General features: G+C 34.4%; 1 protein-coding gene across 1 annotated transcript in view; it reads left to right on the plus strand.

Moving 5' to 3' along the window:
• LOC118740172 (platelet binding protein GspB-like) overlaps positions 1–5,678 on the plus strand; it is a 132,456-nt gene extending 126,778 nt beyond the window's left edge. Inside the window, exons 4-5 of the mRNA XM_036471668.1 lie at positions 5,007–5,123; positions 5,586–5,678. Coding sequence (XP_036327561.1) covers positions 5,007–5,123; positions 5,586–5,678 — 210 coding nt within the window. The remainder of the gene's footprint in view (positions 1–5,006; positions 5,124–5,585) is intronic.
• The last annotated feature ends 11,866 nt before the right edge of the window (positions 5,679–17,544 follow it).

Consider the following 17,544-nt stretch of genomic DNA (forward strand, 5'->3'; position numbering starts at 1 on the left):
AAATTGAATTCTATCGATATATTTGTCAATAAATTTTTCCGATATGTTTATCGTTGTACACTTGATCATCTTTTTCCAAGGTTTCTTCTGCCTTGGCTTTTACACCGGCTTTTTTGCATCTCCCAAATATTTAATCTTTCGCGATTTTTTTGAAGTTTTTTTGCACGCTCATATTTACACTGCTACCTCAAAACAATTCTGATGTTTTACATGAATAAAATAAATAAAAGTCACAATTTTAAACGTTGATGGCTTCATCTACGCGTTTTTTTTTGTTTGATTTCTTTCAATTTCTACCATTTCCATTTTTATTCCTATTTACATTGTATTTACGTATTTTTTAATTGGGTTTTAATTTCCGTTGAGGCAAAATTTATATGCCACGCAGCGCTTAATTTCCGCCAAATTTCGAAGAATGAAAAAAAAAAATACTCATTTCCTTTTTAGTTCAGCCAAGGCCGTAAATTTACCGCGAAAAAGTGAGTAGAAATCACAAATCAAAGGAAGAGTGTATTCTATTATTTTCTTTTGCTTTTTTATGCAAATTAAAATTTTTCTTGCAAGTAATTTTTTTCTACATATAAATACATTTTTTTTACTAATGTACACAACTGTAATTACATGCCACTAGTTTTGTGTGGGCGTGCAAAAAGGATTAATGTGGAAAAGCCATCTTATTTTTCTCTGCCAAATTAAACTTTGGCCGCCAAATTAAAAAGAGGCTGCCATTATTTCTTGAGAAGTAAATAATATTTGCATGAAGCTTCTAAACGTAGTATGTATGTTTATGTATGATTTTCCGCCTCATCAAATCTTAATTAACGTCTTAGGAAAAATACCAACCGGCAAATTGAAACACACAAAAAAAAAATTTAAAATGAATTCACCAGTATTTGCTTATCATCTTTTGTTTGCCAAGCGCTTGGAGGCAAACCTTAATGACTTTGAAGAAGGTAGTACTTATTATTAATATATTTGTGTTTACACATACATACATGCATTTAAAATGAAGGTTTTTCTTGCAATGAAATACATTTTTTGTTTTTCTCATTTTGGAAAAAATTAAATGCTTTGCTCCATCGCTGTGTTGTTGTTGACTTTTCTGCTTATTTAAACAAAATTTGCCGAAATATCAACGTTTAATTGGTTTGCTCACAGACACATACATACGCATTACATATAAACAAATGCATGATTTTATGTTAGCTTAAGCGCGAGACAGACGGGCGTTCTAATGCAGATAAACTAGCACACAAATGCGCATAATAATTTTGTCCTTATAGACGCCTGTATTGCGGATCAACTAGCCGCAGGATCGTGGGTTTGAGTCCCACGGCCAGTAGAATTTTCATTTATTTCGTTTTTATTAATTTTTTTATAAGTTCTATATTTTGTTAACATTGCTTTCCGTTGGTTGTTGACTTTTTAATACAATTTAACTCTAAAAATTTTAATTAACTTATATTAAAAAAAAGATGTGGTATAAAGTAAAGCAAATGAAAATAAAAAAATTGAAATTAAACACGTAAAAAAAAATAAAAAATAAATAAATAAAAAATTGTACAAATTCCCCGGATCCGAGCTAATTCCCAAAAATTTCGTGCATTTGTTCGGCTGCTTATGCGAATTTTAAAGAGAAAAATGCATGAGTTAAAGCAAATAAAGGCTGTTTATGCAAATAAGCGAGCCCGTTTGTCAACCGTATGGGTTAAAATAAATATGCATTTTTCAATACGGTAAACCTGAAAATATATTTTGTATTAGGAAGTTGAGATTTATTTACTCATTAGAAATCATTCTGGCATCATAAAATAACTAATGAAATCTAATTTTAGATTATTTCAAAAAAAGGGAAAGGTTATTAACTCGCTGATAAAACATAGCAAACGTGAAACCAATTCTCCCATTTTCAATTGATAAAATGTCTTCAAAAACTTTCTCAGCGGTTTCAAATATTCCATAGAGATTAAAGAATATGTGTGTAATTCTATCTTCCAAACATATACATGCTCGTACGTATATATATAAGTAACTAAATTGTACATACACATTATTCAGCACATGCGTGTTTACTCATACTCTTGGGCATACTTATTTTTAGCTTACAAGATTTGTATAGAGACTGGCTTATTTTGTATCCCTGCCTTAGATGAGTTTGACTTGTATGTAGTCACCATATGTGGTGTTAAATTACAGTGGGGGTATTCACAGTGCGAAAAAAGTGAAAGTGAGATGAGTTTATTGGGAAGAAGTGAAAATTTATCTAGTTGTATACCATAATTTTTCTCAGAGTGTCAGAGTCTAAGCCTTATAAGAGAATAATCCCATATTGTATGATTTGGGGTTTCCCCGTCATCAAAGTTTTGTGTATCGCAATATAAAAGTAAAAATAAAATTTAAAAAAATGTACCACTTTTGTCATCCAACAAAAATATATACAGTGACTCACACAAGCGGTTCATTTTTTTTTAATATTTGTTCAGTTAATTGCCAAAAAATGCCTACAACTGAGATCACCTGTTTTTGGTCTTCGCTCTTATCTTTCACAATTTCTTTCATTTATATTACAATTGCTTCCATTTCTATTAAAATTTATTCAAAATACACTAACACACTGAACCAAAAACACCAATACACTCACCAAAAACAAATCTACAACCTGCCTGGAAAAACGGTAAGAGAAAGGAAGAGTTACGTTATTTGTGGAACTGTACGATGGACCGTAAGCAACAAAATTTCAAAAAATTAACGCCAGTTTTTGTAAATTCCACTTGTTATAGTATGGGCTATAAAACTGTATACGTTTCAAAAAGGCCCAAAACAAACAAAAAAGGCCCATATTTGGTACAATTGTACCAAAGTGGTAACCGTGGCAGTACCTTAATCCGCTGTGATTTCTCTCGGCTGACCAGTGAAAGTTTATAAACTTTCTCGGCTAAGTTTAAGCTGTCGTTCAGCGTTCTCTCGACTCCTTTAATCCTTTTACGAAGATCTTCGTGGCCGCAGATTTCATTGCTTTGGATAGTTAACCGACTTCTGAGGGAAAGGTAGTACCTCAGAGGTGATATCATACTAATTTGGCTAAGATCCGATCATTGATTAGACCATGAAGCAATTCAAATTTGGGAATTGAAGTCGCTTTTGTTTTTTGCTTAAAAATTGCTTGTTTATTTAATCTTTTAGAGCGAAGGCCCATAGTAACATTGTCCGAAGAATAATTCTCTAGACCTTCCAAACTTGCTTTTTGAGTGGGTTTCTTGAAAAAGGGGTCGAAACGACCCTATCAGGCGGGAGCTGACGGGTTAAAATGTTCTACAAAAATATTGCCCTTGAAATTTTACTGCATATGTACATATGTACATCCAAACCTTAAAGATCACTCGATACATTTATTTAACCAATTGTTTCCATTTTTTTGAAAACTACTTAGGCCGGGGCATGAAAAGTTTAGTAGACCATAAAATAAAAATATGAGCTAACTTTTGTAAATACATCGAGTGTTTTAGTACTGGATAGGTACACTTTCAGAAATTATTAACAAACTCCGGGCTGATTTCAGCTGTCGCACAGTGTAATTAAGACATTTTGAAATCTAAGTAATTTTCCTCGTTTACATGGACTGACCCAAAATCATTTTTGATATTGAAGGGAGAAACTTTATATACTTTTTTTTCTGGACAAAATAAACGCTGCTGGTATTGATTCGGTTCTAATATCTAATATATTATGTGAAAAAAGTTGCCTAGAATTTCTTTGCTGATTCTCAATAAGTATGTTTTTCACCAAACTTTTACATTTCACTTTTACTCAGCCAAAATCTAAAGACATTCCATAATTCAACTCCTGCATGGCTATTACGTATTTCTTTACTCTATTTAAGGCACAAAAATCCAAACATCATTAACGACCTTCTCTACTACCTGCATTGCGAGATTTTCACTTTTTGGATTTTAATAGATTTTTTGCATGCGTTCCAAGTTGGAAAAAAACTCGCTAAATTACCTATTTTTACAACTTTACGCTTAGTGTAATAAAAAAATATATATATGTATATTAAAATGTAACAATAGTAACGCCTGCCATTGAAGTAGCTAAAATTACTTTGTATAGAAGTTTGAAAAGTTTGCATGCGAGTTACTATTTTAAGGTCATAATATTCTTAGGTATTTTTATTACAGCAACATTTTTATTTAAATGCATTTCTCTTTTTTTATGTTTTTTTATGACGCTATTCGGCATTAGCGCGCTAGCACGCAACACATTCAGTGATGCCAGACATGCTCTGTTAAAAATCCCACGAAAATGGGGAAAAAATCCCTCAATTACCCACATCTTGAAAATTTATCCCTCAAAATTCCCAACGAATTCAAACATATACATGTTTCAGTAGTAAAGAAGTAAAATTCATATAAAATAATAATAATAGTTTGGCGCTTACACATATGTGCTGTTCCTCCAATTTGTGGCGGTCCCCTTGATGTGGTCACACAAAGGGGAGGGACCTACAGTTTTACGCCGACTCCGAATGGCGAGTGTATTTTTATGATAAGCTGTTTTTCATGGCAGGAATACACTCGGAGGTTTGCCATTGCCTGCCGAGGGCCGACCGCTGTTATGAAAAAACCCCTTTTCCTGCATTTTTTTCACTCATTCAATTTTTCACTTTCATTTTTTTGCTCACTCACTGCTATTTAACATTTCACCAGATAATTTGTTCCGCTTTTTACATGAAATACCAGTTACAACTGAAAAGATTCTTTCTTACTCAGCGCGTGAATTGGTTAACGTAAGAAAATTTTCGAAATTGTCCTTATACTTTTTAACAATTATATACCATTTCACTACACATCACATCTTCAGAACGATTAATTAAGTCGAATGTCGAATATTCGTGAATTTTGATCAATTATGCAACAATAACTGCGTCAAAAGAAAATCCCTTATTTATATAAAATGTCCCTTTTTTCCCTTTTAATAATTTTTGATGCAAAATATCCCTCAAATAGGGAAATTTCCCACAATCTGGCACCACTGAACACATTAACGCCACAGTGTTGCATGCTAGCTTAGTTGGAGAGTATGCCTGCGGCAATGCAAGTAGTAATTCTAATGACTATGGTAATGTTTTTATGATATTTGTTGTTGCTGTGTGTGTGTGTGTGTTGGTTTATTTTTGTGGAAGCGATAGGAAAATCCACAAAAATTTAGTAAAATGAGAAGAGAAGGAAGAAATGGAGGAATGTAAACTAGGTAGCGAGTTGAGTGGGAAATGAGGCATAGAAGTAGAACTGATAGATAAGTGTTGCATGCAAAAGTATTAAGATTAGCTAGGTGAGTTTAAGTGAGCAAATTTTTGAGTTAATATGGCAGCATAAGTGAGAGTTCGAGTGAGAAAATTATGGGAGAGTGAGCAAATAAAATCGGTAGAAATGCATGAAACGCTTAGCTATATAAATGGTCTTTTGAGGTTCAGAATATATTTGAAAATTGTTTATTTTTTTACAGATTATTTTTTTTACCTTTCTGTATCGATTTTTGTGAGTAAATGATTGAAAATAAAACTTATTCTCCTACTCTTTCCTTAGCTTAGCCTCTACTCAGAGTTGATCACAGGTAGTTTGGGTCAAATGAGTTATGGCAAACTAGGCAAGTACTCGGATCGTCGCTCTCAGCGGTGAGTTGAAACGGAAACGAGTTGTGAGCTGAGTTGTGGGTTTCGCCTCACTGAATTGCTTACTTATATACATACATATGTATGTATATACAAATTACATACATTGCGGTAGGCCCATTGGACTGTGCATGGTGGCAATAAAGCCCTAAATACACGCACAACCCGAGCGTAAAAATAGTGCTAATTGTGATATTATAATAAATATGAAATAAATTGAAATTAACGATGTGGAAGGCATATAAATATTTTAATGAAATAGAGAGTACAAACAAAATTATTTTTTTTAACACAAAAAAAAAAAAATTAATTGATTAATCGCAAGTACCAAAAATTTAAAAACAAGTAGAAAATAAAATAAAATAATTAAATAAGGCACTTAGATTTGTTATTATGTACATATTAAACGCAATTTTTGACCCAAAGCGCATCGTTTGCTAAAATTTTTTATACTGAAAGTTTTAAAAGGCATAAAAGCGACATTAAATGGTAAAATAACGATTCTGTGGCCTACTTTATATACAATTTTTACTTTTATTTTTATTTTTTTATTTACGAACATTAAACTTACTTCTATAACTGGTTTCATAACTTTGCCGGGGTTCATAGTTTCGTCGCGGCTCAAAATTTTGATGGGAATGATGGGAGTGATGACTAAGGCGACGCTCATAATATTGAACACGTTCATAGTTCTGGCAGGGCTCGTAAATTTGACTAATATCCGAATTTCGAAGCATTTTGTTTTTGTTTTTTTTTTTTTATATATTAGGAACTTTTGAGAGGCGTTTCTCTTAATTTTAGGAACTTTTTACCGGGTTTTGTTTTTTCTTTGAATGTAATGAATTTAATTTATTTTTTACGGCGATTTTCTAGCTATTTGAACACTTTTTAATAGATCTAAAGCGGATGTATCAACCACTTTAGAACACGTAATTTTATATCTATTTAGTTATGGCGTTGTTTTGACAATAAATTGCAGGAAGAAGGATCACTCACAGAATCCAGGAAAACAGTTGGAATTTTTAAAATCTGTTTCACTTCCAGTTCACAGCTCTAAATTAAGGCAATCATGGCATACTTTTTAAATGCGATTTGTTTTTGGTTGTGTGTGTGGTCAGTACAAACACATTTTGTTAAACATTTTTTTTACATAATTTTGTGTGCATTTCACAAACAAAACTCGCAACTACATGCAATTTTTTCGTCTAAGTTTTCACATAATTACTCTTTATTAAATTTCTTGAAAATTACTTTCTTCCTTTCCAATTTGCAGCGCTTTTATCAAATGTTTTGTAGTTTCTTTTAGCTAAGTATTTTCTTTAAATTTTTTCATCATCAACTCCTAGTCAACGCCATGCTGCTGTATTCATTACATATTTGCATGCTAAATCACATCTTTTGTCACTAAAAGAAACACATACACACACACGCGCGCCTATACATTCATACACAAATGCATATTATCTATGTGTGGCACCTATCCATGGAGTGCTTTTCGAATTCAGCATATCGCCTAAGAAGCGACCACACTGTCAAAGCAAACGAGCGGACGGACGTACAAAACAACACTAACGCAAATGGCACCGGAGAAAAAAAAATGTACGAACAACAGCTAGGTTATAAGGATATAATACTGCATTGAATGTGTGTACATACTACATACATATGTAGATGATGATCAGTTAATAGCAGAGAGCGAAGAGTGAGTGGAGTTGTAGGTGAATTGAGTCAATTGACGGTGCTTGGTGTGGTGTGTAGACATCGGCGTAGCCAGAATGAAATTTAGGGGGGGGCGGGCACTCGATCCTATTAAGCTGGCATTTCAGGGTACTATTTTATATATATTATTATAAGGAAAATTTTAAAGTTAGGGGGGGGCCCTGCCCCTACCTGGCTACGCCCATGCGTGTAGACATCTTGGATTCACACCCCAGTCAGCAAGAAAACGTATATTTTACGAACATTTATGTTTTACGACGGATTCTCGATCGGCAAAGAGTTAGAGAAAGGCTCGTAAATGATAAAACAAAAAAAAAATGTATTAGAAAGAGGCTTGTAGTAATTTGTCAGCGCAAGAAAAAAATTTAATTTTGTTGAAAATTTTTCCTGAACCACAATATTATATAATAAATATACGTATAATATTCGCATATCAATGCTTTTTCGATCCGTTTACGACTGTTTGTAGGCGCTCCACAATTTCAGGCGAAAAGGTACTCGAAACCGAATCGTAAACGGCTATGATAAGCGACTTTTCAGCCAGTTTTTCTTCGAGAAAACATCCAGTTACTAGCTCGTTTACCATGATTTTGCTGGCTGGGATGCATACATTCACACATTCACAATTGCATCCATATACCTACTCATACATAAGTACATATGTACATATGTACATGCTTTTATGCTCGTACAAACCACTCAAATCAACACGTAGACAATGCAAACAAGTGTGTGGCATCTTTCCGCTTTCTTCTTTTTCGCCTTGCTGCTGCATTGCCTTTACCGAAGCAGCATGCCTACCTGCGCCTCTCTAAAGGCTGAGTAATGCATACTTGGCATTGCATGAGAGTTGCCATATAAGGAATCTGTTAGTTGAGTTTTGCGTGTAACCGGTTACCCAACGCACAGCATTACATACATATGAAGAAGTCTGTTGATTTTTGATTTCTACGTAAAAATGACATGCTCTGCAGTGCAGTGCAAAGTATGCGTAACTGTGCCATAAGAATGCAGCAGAGTTGCTTTTCTTAAGCTAGTGTAGAGTTGTAAGGAAAATACAGTAAATTTTCTTTCTTAGCCTTTTATCTCTTTGCTTTCTTAATAGTTCAATGACTACAGTCTGCAGCTTTATCATTTACTACTTTTTTTTAACCGACTTCCCAAAAAGGAGAAGGTTATCAGTTCGTCGGAATATTTTTTTTTTATGTATGTTTCCGCATAACTTTGGCCCAAGTTAACTGATTTCTATATTTCTTTTTTTAAAGGAAAGGTGTTACCTCACAGGTGGTTCCATTTCAATTTGGTTTATTGGATCATGAAGAGATTAACGATAATCTTAAATTTTTATATGAGAATTGAAGTCGAATTTTGTTTTTTGCTTAAAAATTATTTGTTATTACAGCAACTTGTCGACTTCGCTTTTATTATAGATAGGCATTAAGGGCGTTTTTCTTGTTGACATCCTAAAATATTTTGCTTGTTTATAGGCTCCTTCTAGGTTTAGTACTATTTACCTGCCTCTTTTATTTATTTTTTGTTCGCAACTCAAATCGATTACTTTGCATTACTTAATTAAATTTTTTTTCACGTCAACTGTGTTGTATGAAAATTGCATTTTTTTGTTTTTTTTTATACATTCTCTCCTACTTTAAAGGTTAAAAAGTTTTCGTTACACAGTTTTATTTAGCAAAAAGAAAAAGTCCTTTCAAAGTTGTTTACAGTTTTTCGATCTTTTTAATGCCTTTTTAATTTCTGCATTCCTCTTACCTTTCATTGCAACTTGGATCTCGATTAAAATGCTACTCTTTGTTTAACTCCATGTATTCGGTAAAGAAAAATGAATGGATTAATTAAAAGCATACAAAAGGAGTTAAAAGAAGTGGATATTAAAATGCAAAAAAAAAAAAAATGAGAGCAGTGCATAAGACTCCTATTATTTTCATATGAGCTGAGTTAATGAAAGGTGTTCTAGTTCGTTTGCATCTGAGGAGTGAGGTTAAAATGAAAAATTGTTTCCTTTAGAATAATATTGGATGCAAGCTACAAAAAAAATGAAACTAACAAATGAGGTAGGTATGGATGGGGAGACTATTTAAAGCGATTTAGTCGAATTAATTTTTTATTCATTCGACATATCATCCATCCCGCTATTAAACAGTTTTTCCATTGGAAAGAAGCAAGAGGTTAGGTTAAAAAAAGCAGCCTGATTAAAATGAATACAAACAAGTAAGGGCAGTAGGGGAGTTATATAAAAAAAATTATACCTGAACAACCAGTGGTACGTCAGATATGTCTTATAAAGCGCTCTAAGGCGTGGGTGCTGCCTTTGAATGCAGTTTCGGTAACCTTTTTTTGTGTTAACCTTCTTCTTTTCCTTCTTCCATTTAATTTTCTTGTTCCTACTCTTATATTTTTCTCCTTGTTCTTATTCTTACTTTTTTCTTCTTCTCATACCTACCTTTCTTGACTTGTGGTACTATAAAAGTTTTTAGGTTCGAAGCTCCGCCAGTATTTTCTATTATTAAGAGTAGATAGATCTTGGTAAACCTCTCGCACACTGGTTCTATGAAATGCACCTGGATCCTTCTCATCAGCATGTTAAAAGCAATTTCTTTAATTTTTTCAATCACACTTTTTTTCAATAAGCACGATCCAGCGGCTTCATCTTATTCATGCCCAAAAAAATATACATTTACGAGTATGTTAATAAAACTTCAGAAAATTGCCTTTAGAAATTTGCCTCATAAAATCTTCACGCCCTATTAATTCTACTTAACCAAACTTCAACTCAATAAATCAGTTTCGCAGCAACCTACCACTTTAGTCAAGAAAATCTTAAAAAAATCGACAGCTTAACTTTTGGACTGAGAACTCCTCGTAGTGCATCTTTCGAAGGACCCCAAAAACTAAAATCTAAAGACATTTTTTCACACAAAGTTGCATACAACTAAAAAAAAAGCTAAGCCACCGCCTTGAGTGTAAATTTTTCTTAATTTGCATCAACTTCATGCAATTTTAAAATGCTTTTTAAGATTTTCGTATTCACATGCCTGCGACTTTCTTTACACAAGTGACAAATCACTTTGTCTCGCTGGCCTTAGTCGTCGTCGTCGTCGTCGTCGGTGGCTTCAGCTGCAATGGGTGACGCACCATAAATACTTAGCTGTCGATGGCTTTCTTTCTTCTGGCGCCCCATTTTATTTGCTCATCAACAAAGCTACAAAAGCCGCCATCACTGTTTGGCTACTTTTTTCGTTACTTACTTATTTCTCATTTCTCATTTCCCATTTCCCATTTCCCATTTTTGTTTTTTGTTTTGCTTAAATATGTATGCTTAGACATCCCTCAAATCACTTAATCTCTCGCTCAATCCTTTTCAGTCATTTGTGCAAGCAATTTAACTTGTACCATAACTTGTTGTTGTTACTGTAGCGACTGGCTGGCTTCTTTCTTTGTTTCTATGCATTTTTTTTAATGTGCTTTGACGTTTTTGTGTTTAAACAGTTCAGTCCTCTGTTTTTCCATTGCTTTTCTTCTTTCTCATTAAACATTTGACCAGCATTGTCATTTGACCGCAAGTTCAAGGCGCGCCTGTTCATGCAAAAAATGCAAAGCTCTGTAAAATTTATCTTTTTACAAATACATATTTCAGTATAAACAAAAGAAGGAGCTTTTAGTAAATATGCTTGCTGAAGAGAAGAATAAATTGTTGGGAGGTGAAGGCAAAGTATTTTAGCAATTTTTAATGACTGCAGCCGTTAGAACTAAATATTTATTTTGGTAGAAAGGCAGGAAGAATGAATGCGTTTGCTTTGACAGTTGAAATTTATTATCCAAAGAGGCTGGAAGTGTTTGCAGAAAATAGTGAATGCTTTAGATGAAAGTAAAAAAACAAAACTTTAAGCAGCAAAGTCTGTTCGATTAAAGCTTGAAATGCGGAAAAAACTGAGCAGAAAATGAATTCATGGTTTGAAAAGTCAACAGATTAATTTATTGTATGCATTTCTTTATTGCCATGTAGCTACACAGGGTTGTATTTATTCTGTCATAAATTTTGTGAGCTTACTAGCTAATTTTTTTTTAGAAACATTAAAAATTTCAAACTCATGAACTCCAAGAGTAAAAGATAAAATATAGTTCGTATTTTAGAAATGGAGTGCAAAAAATACTATTTTTTTTGTAAATTTGGCCACAATAATAGTCGGTTTCCATATGCCATTTTAAATGGCAGAATGTTTGTTTTTTTTTGTAATTTCTGTCATTTCAATGCATAGTGAAAATTCGGCATAATATTTTATCGAAGGAGCCTTTTTTATTTCTTACCTTAACCACTTAAATTATTATTACTAAACATGTTAAACAAACATAAATAGCAATCAATTTAATAAAAGTCAATTTTCGAAAATTGTTTATGAACAAAATGCTTAAAGAAAAAACAACAACAGCTTTAAATCGACATTTAAATGTGCATTCAAATTTGTAAATAGTTTCCAATAAATATACATAAATACATACATATTGATCAGCTTTATCCGCCCATTTTTGCGAATAGTTTTTAACTAAATGAACATAAATCACAAATTACACTTATTTAAAATATGTATATATCTAAACAAATAAACCTTGATTTGTGCAGTTGTGAAGTCTTCAAAAAAAAGAAGATATTTTAAATATTTTTAAAAGCAGAGCAGAGACCATAAATTAATGCAAATTTATGTAGTGAGCGAAATGTTAAAAGCAAAACCCAAACAGGTACACAAATATGTATGTACATGAATATATGTATTTGTGCATAAACCTAAATTGGATATCTGAACATGTAGAACTAAAAGTACAGGGTGTGATAACTAGCGCAATGAGATGCTGGTATATTATGTATATGTCGGTATATAAGTTGATACACCAGCGCCTTTCATCAAGAATATACATATAGTGGTGGAAAAATAAATAACAAATTTGTCTTATTTTCCTTTTGTTTATTTAATATTAATTAATTAATGTATTATTAAAACCATGTAAATTCATTTTTAAAACTTTGTGCAAAAACTATGAAAATTCTGCAAAATTGAATCTAAATTTTCAACTTTTTAATCAGATTTTTCAGAATTTGTTTTTTGAGTATGCACTTTTATACCAAATTTGTAATACCAAAAAATCTCGTTGATTTTTGATAATTTTTATTATGAATGTATTACGCACTTTTTTCCAAAAAAAAAAAATTGTCGAACATACTTTGTGTATGGAAGAAAATGCGTTAAAAAAAATTTCCAAGAATCAACGCGATTTTTTAGTAACTTAAAACTTACACTTCATTTTACTAAATTTAATGGGCTATTGATTTCTATACTCGAAAAAATTCTAAAAATCTGATTAATAAGTTGAAAATTTAGATGCAATTTTGCAGAATTCTCATAATTTTTGCACAAATTTTTAAATATAAATTTATATGGGTTTTGTTAGATAATGAGCTATACTTTGTAAAAAATAATTATTATTAAAAAAACAAACGAAGAATAGGAAAAATTTGTTAAAATGTCGTGTCCCTATTTATTTTTCCACCACTGTATTATACAGGAGCATGTGTATGTATCTGGGAAGCTAACTCGTGGCGAATTCAATTTCAGTTTACGTGCAGAATCGAGAGATGAATTGCTTTTTGTGAATAATTAGGTGTTAACTAATTTATTCTTGTTTACCTGACTGATTTCATAATGAGGTAAAAAAGTCGCATAAGAAATGTAACTGCAATAAAAGTACTGATTATGCAATCTTGCAAATTATACAAACTACCATTGATTTAGCATTTTCTTTGTCGCATTTGTGTTCATATAACGATTAGACACGCTTTTTTATGTGGAAGAAAACCGCAAAACTTTCGGAAAAAAATTTAAAACGAAAATTTTTAGCCACATGAAACTTGCACTTACTAGAATTTAGTGGACAAAAAAACTGCATACTCAAAAACTCTCTAGAAAATCTAATTAAAAAGCTGGACATTTTTACGAAAGTTTGTAGAATTTTTTTTTAATATTACACACCGTTTCAAACTTGTACTTATACGGTTTTTGTTCAATAATTAACTATATTTTTATAGAAAAATAAATCAAATTAATAAAAAAAAAATATAATTGTGAAAACTTGTAAAAATTTGGCGCGGCTAAAATTTTTCCGACCACTGTGTGTGTAAACATTATATGTAAATTTTTTTCTTTATTTGTTACCTAACTTTATAAAAGTAACTAATTTTTAAGCAAAAAACAAAACCGACTTCAATTCTCATATAAAAATTTTAAATTATCTTTAATTTCTTCACGATCCAATTATCGGATCTATACAAAATAAGTATGGGACCACCCCTGAGGTACCAGCTTTCCGATGAATTATCGAAATCGGTTAATGTAGTCCAAAGGTATGCGGTAACATAAATAAAAAAAAAAAAATACAAATATATATTCCAACTAACTGATAACCTCCTCCTTTTTGTGAAGTCGCTTAAAAACAGACAGAACAGCAATATGTCAAAATACACAAATTTTTTTTTTTTTTTGTAAATAAGGAGTATCCATGGGTGGGGAATTTTACGAAATTTCCGGCAAAATCGGGGAATCTCACTGTCGAGAGGATGAGAACATTAAAATTTGGACTTAACTCTTTTGAAATGCATTTTTGGACCACCCTAAGCTGTATACAGCAATAGTTAAATTTTGCTGCTTTCATTGGAAATTCACAGGATATGCACAGTTTTGCATAAATTTGCACAATTCAATATAAAATTTGTTTGAAGCATACGAGAGCAGAAAATGCTGGAGAATAGTTATGAGCTGACTAAAAGCCCATTGTCCCGACATGTATGTGTATGCATGTATGTGCGTGTGTGTGTGCATGAAAAATTAAAAAAGTTCAAAATAAAGTCGAATTTCCTGTAGAATTTCATTAGTACGCATGTATGTGACTGTTTTCGGTTTACAAATCAATGGACAACTTGAAACAAAAGATTCAGAAAAGCAAACAATTACAATCATAGTTAGCGATAAGCTTCTGCACAGACGTACATATGTACATATATACGAGTATATTTTTATATATGTATATGTAGACAAATGGGTGCTAAATGGAACATATTAGATTCTTTCGCTAACAAAAAGTTTGCTCTCAAAAATGGAACATAGTCCAGAAGTACGGGGGAACGCAAATAACCACATTTCGTGCCCAGAATTTGAGAAACAGCTGATTCACATTGTTTGTGTTTTTGTCTCTTAAATGCAAATACTTGGAAATCGAATTTTGGTTTCACAAATTTTCAAGTATATAAAGATTGAAAATACATTAACAGGCCATTGACTATTCCTTAAAAGCACCAACGAAATGCAGGCGAGATGTAAACATAAAACTGCTGCTGGTGTCGCGTTTTTCGATTTTTCGTCATATCTTCGGCATTTATAGTCGGATATTAATTTATAATAAGAGTATATTATGTTCTTGTCTCGAGGAAAACATTTTTTCGTTTCAATGTTCATTTACCTTGATTAAGCCGGTCTAGTATTTAGCCACCAGATCTCAGTACTTACCTGACGTACCACCCTAATGCCAGTAAATTAAATCTCCCCAAAAATCATGCAAATTTTGTTAAGGAGGCATTTCAATTTATCCAGTAGAACTATTTAAAAAAATTTATTGCTCTAACCGAAAAATGTAAAACGGCAAACCCTAAGTTCGGCAAAACAATTTTTTTTTTGAAATTGCCTTGCAAAAATATTTTAAAATCAGGAGTATACGGCGAAATGTGTTTTGTTTTTGCTTGTAAGGTCTTACGGTATAATGTGCATACTCGAATAAATATACTCTTTCTAGCCTTTAAGTAATGCTTAAGCAATTCTGGTGGGATAGTGGCACTCAATAAATTTGTGAGGAGATTTTTTTATAGCTTCAGGGTAACAAAATCGACGGAGAAACCATCGAAGTCTAACAATAGATTATGGTACATCATTTTAAAGGCCTATAAATCTCTTATACAATGTATTCGATCTTTAAAATCGAATGAAAAATAGTCATTCAAAAACTGATAATTCTCCAAAGCCATATTTTCTGCCCTAAAATGACAGGTGGCGACCTCTAAATGATTTTTTAAAAACCTATAAAAATAAGCAATGATATATTACATAAAAAGGGGAAAATTTAGGGAGTATGGTCTTACAATTACAAAAAAAAAAATTATAATTCCATGGTCACCCTACTGTGCGGGTAATAGGAAGATGAAGTTTCACTTCAGTCCAGCGCAGTATTCACGAACAACTTTTTTTTTTTTAATTAGCGTATTTGGAGTGCAATGGGGTATAGTCATGGAGTGCAATGGGGTATAGTCATTGCGCTGGGTATGCAGTTACAGTTGCATGGCTATACTCAATCCCGACTCTTGCGTCCTCGTTCGCGCACTCTGGGCAACGTGAGCAACCCATGTGCGAGATGCGGTAACCAATCCGAGTGGAGCCTTGGGTCACGGCAGAAAGAGAGGGAGCTTCGGTGGGGCCACTCTGACTTATTCGGTTTAAGGGCTCACTGAAGTCTGCAGCGTCTGTTCACCAGTAGGTGCGGCTGCAAGCGGGTGTCTGCTTGGAGCAAGCGGCTCGCTATATAAACGTGTATTTGGTTGCGAAACCACCCCCGTCCCAGCAATGGGTTGTGCGCTGGGCTTGGGACCCGCCACGTAAAAACCACTTCCAGTGAAGAAGCAAGGCAAAGCCTCGGATGAGACCCCCCCTTATGATGACGACCACGGCAAATGTTTAAAGGACTACGATTTGAGGGCATGCACCTGGAATGTCCGGACCCTTAATGGGGAAGGTGCCTCTGCCCGGCTGGTTGATGTCCTCGTAAGGACAAAAGCTGACATCACCGCCATCCAAGAAATGCGTTGGACGGGGCAAGGCAAAGAATGTCTGGGGCCTTGCGACGTCTACTACAGCTGCCATGTAAAGGAGCGCAAATTCGGAGTTGGATTTGTGGTGGGAGAGAGACTCCGTCGCCGAGTACTGTCGTTCACCCCGGTGGACGAGCGTCTAGCCACAATCCGCATCAAAGCGAGATTCTTCAACATCTCGCTCATCTGCGCCCATGCCCCGACGGAAGAGAAGGATGAGGCATCCAAGGATCTCTTCTATGAGCGCTTGGAGCGCACGTACGAGCGCTGCCCCCGTCATGATATCAAAATCGTGCTTGGCGACTTCAATGCCAGGGTGGGCAAAGAAGGGATCTTTGGAACCACCGTCGGAAAATTCAGCCTCCACGACGAAACGTCCGACAACGGATTGAGGCTGATCGACTTCGCCGGGGCCCGAAACATGGTAGTATGCAGTACTAGGTTCAAGCATAAAAAGATCCATCAAGCTACCTGGCTGTCTCCGGATCGAAAAACGAGAAACCAAATCGATCATGTTGTGATAGACGGAAGGCACGCTTCCAGTGTTTTAGACGTACGCACACTCCGAGGCCCAAACATCGACTCGGACCACTATCTTGTTGCAGCCAAGATACGCACCCGCCTATGTGCAGCAAAAAATGTGCGCCCAAATATGCAAGGAAAGCTTAACGTCGAAAAGCTGCAATCACAACAGACAGCCAGCGCTTTCGCTACTCGACTCTCACACCTGCTCTCAGAGAGCACTCTTCAACAAACCGACATATGCGAGCAGTGGAACCACATTTTCCGCTCATTAAGTACCGCCGCCGAAGAAGTAGTCGGATTTCAGCGAGCCCGAAAGAACAACTGGTACGATGAGGAGTGTCAGGAAGCTGCAGAGAAAAAAGATGCCGCCTACAGGGCCACGCTGCGATCGGGCGCAACGCGCGCTATGTGGGACCGCTATAGGGATCTGAAGAGGGAAGCGAGACGTATTTGCCGCAACAAGAAGAGAGAGGCAGAAATACGTGAGTGCGAAGAGCTTGAAATGCTGGCCGACAGGAGGAATGCCCGAAAATTTTACCAGAGAGTTAGGCGACTTACGGAAGGTTTAAAGACCGGGGCGCACTCCTGTAAGAACAATAATGGCGACCTAGTAACTGATGTCCAGAGCGTACTTAAATTATGGAGGGAACACTTTTCCGCCCTACTAAATGGCAGCAGCACAGAAAGTTGTGGAGAAGAAGAACCCGAGCCC

This window comes from Rhagoletis pomonella, unplaced genomic scaffold (assembly GCF_013731165.1).
Source record: "Rhagoletis pomonella isolate Grant_MI unplaced genomic scaffold, Rhpom_1.0 Rhpom_scaffold_00005, whole genome shotgun sequence".
Taxonomy (NCBI): domain Eukaryota; kingdom Metazoa; phylum Arthropoda; class Insecta; order Diptera; family Tephritidae; genus Rhagoletis; species Rhagoletis pomonella.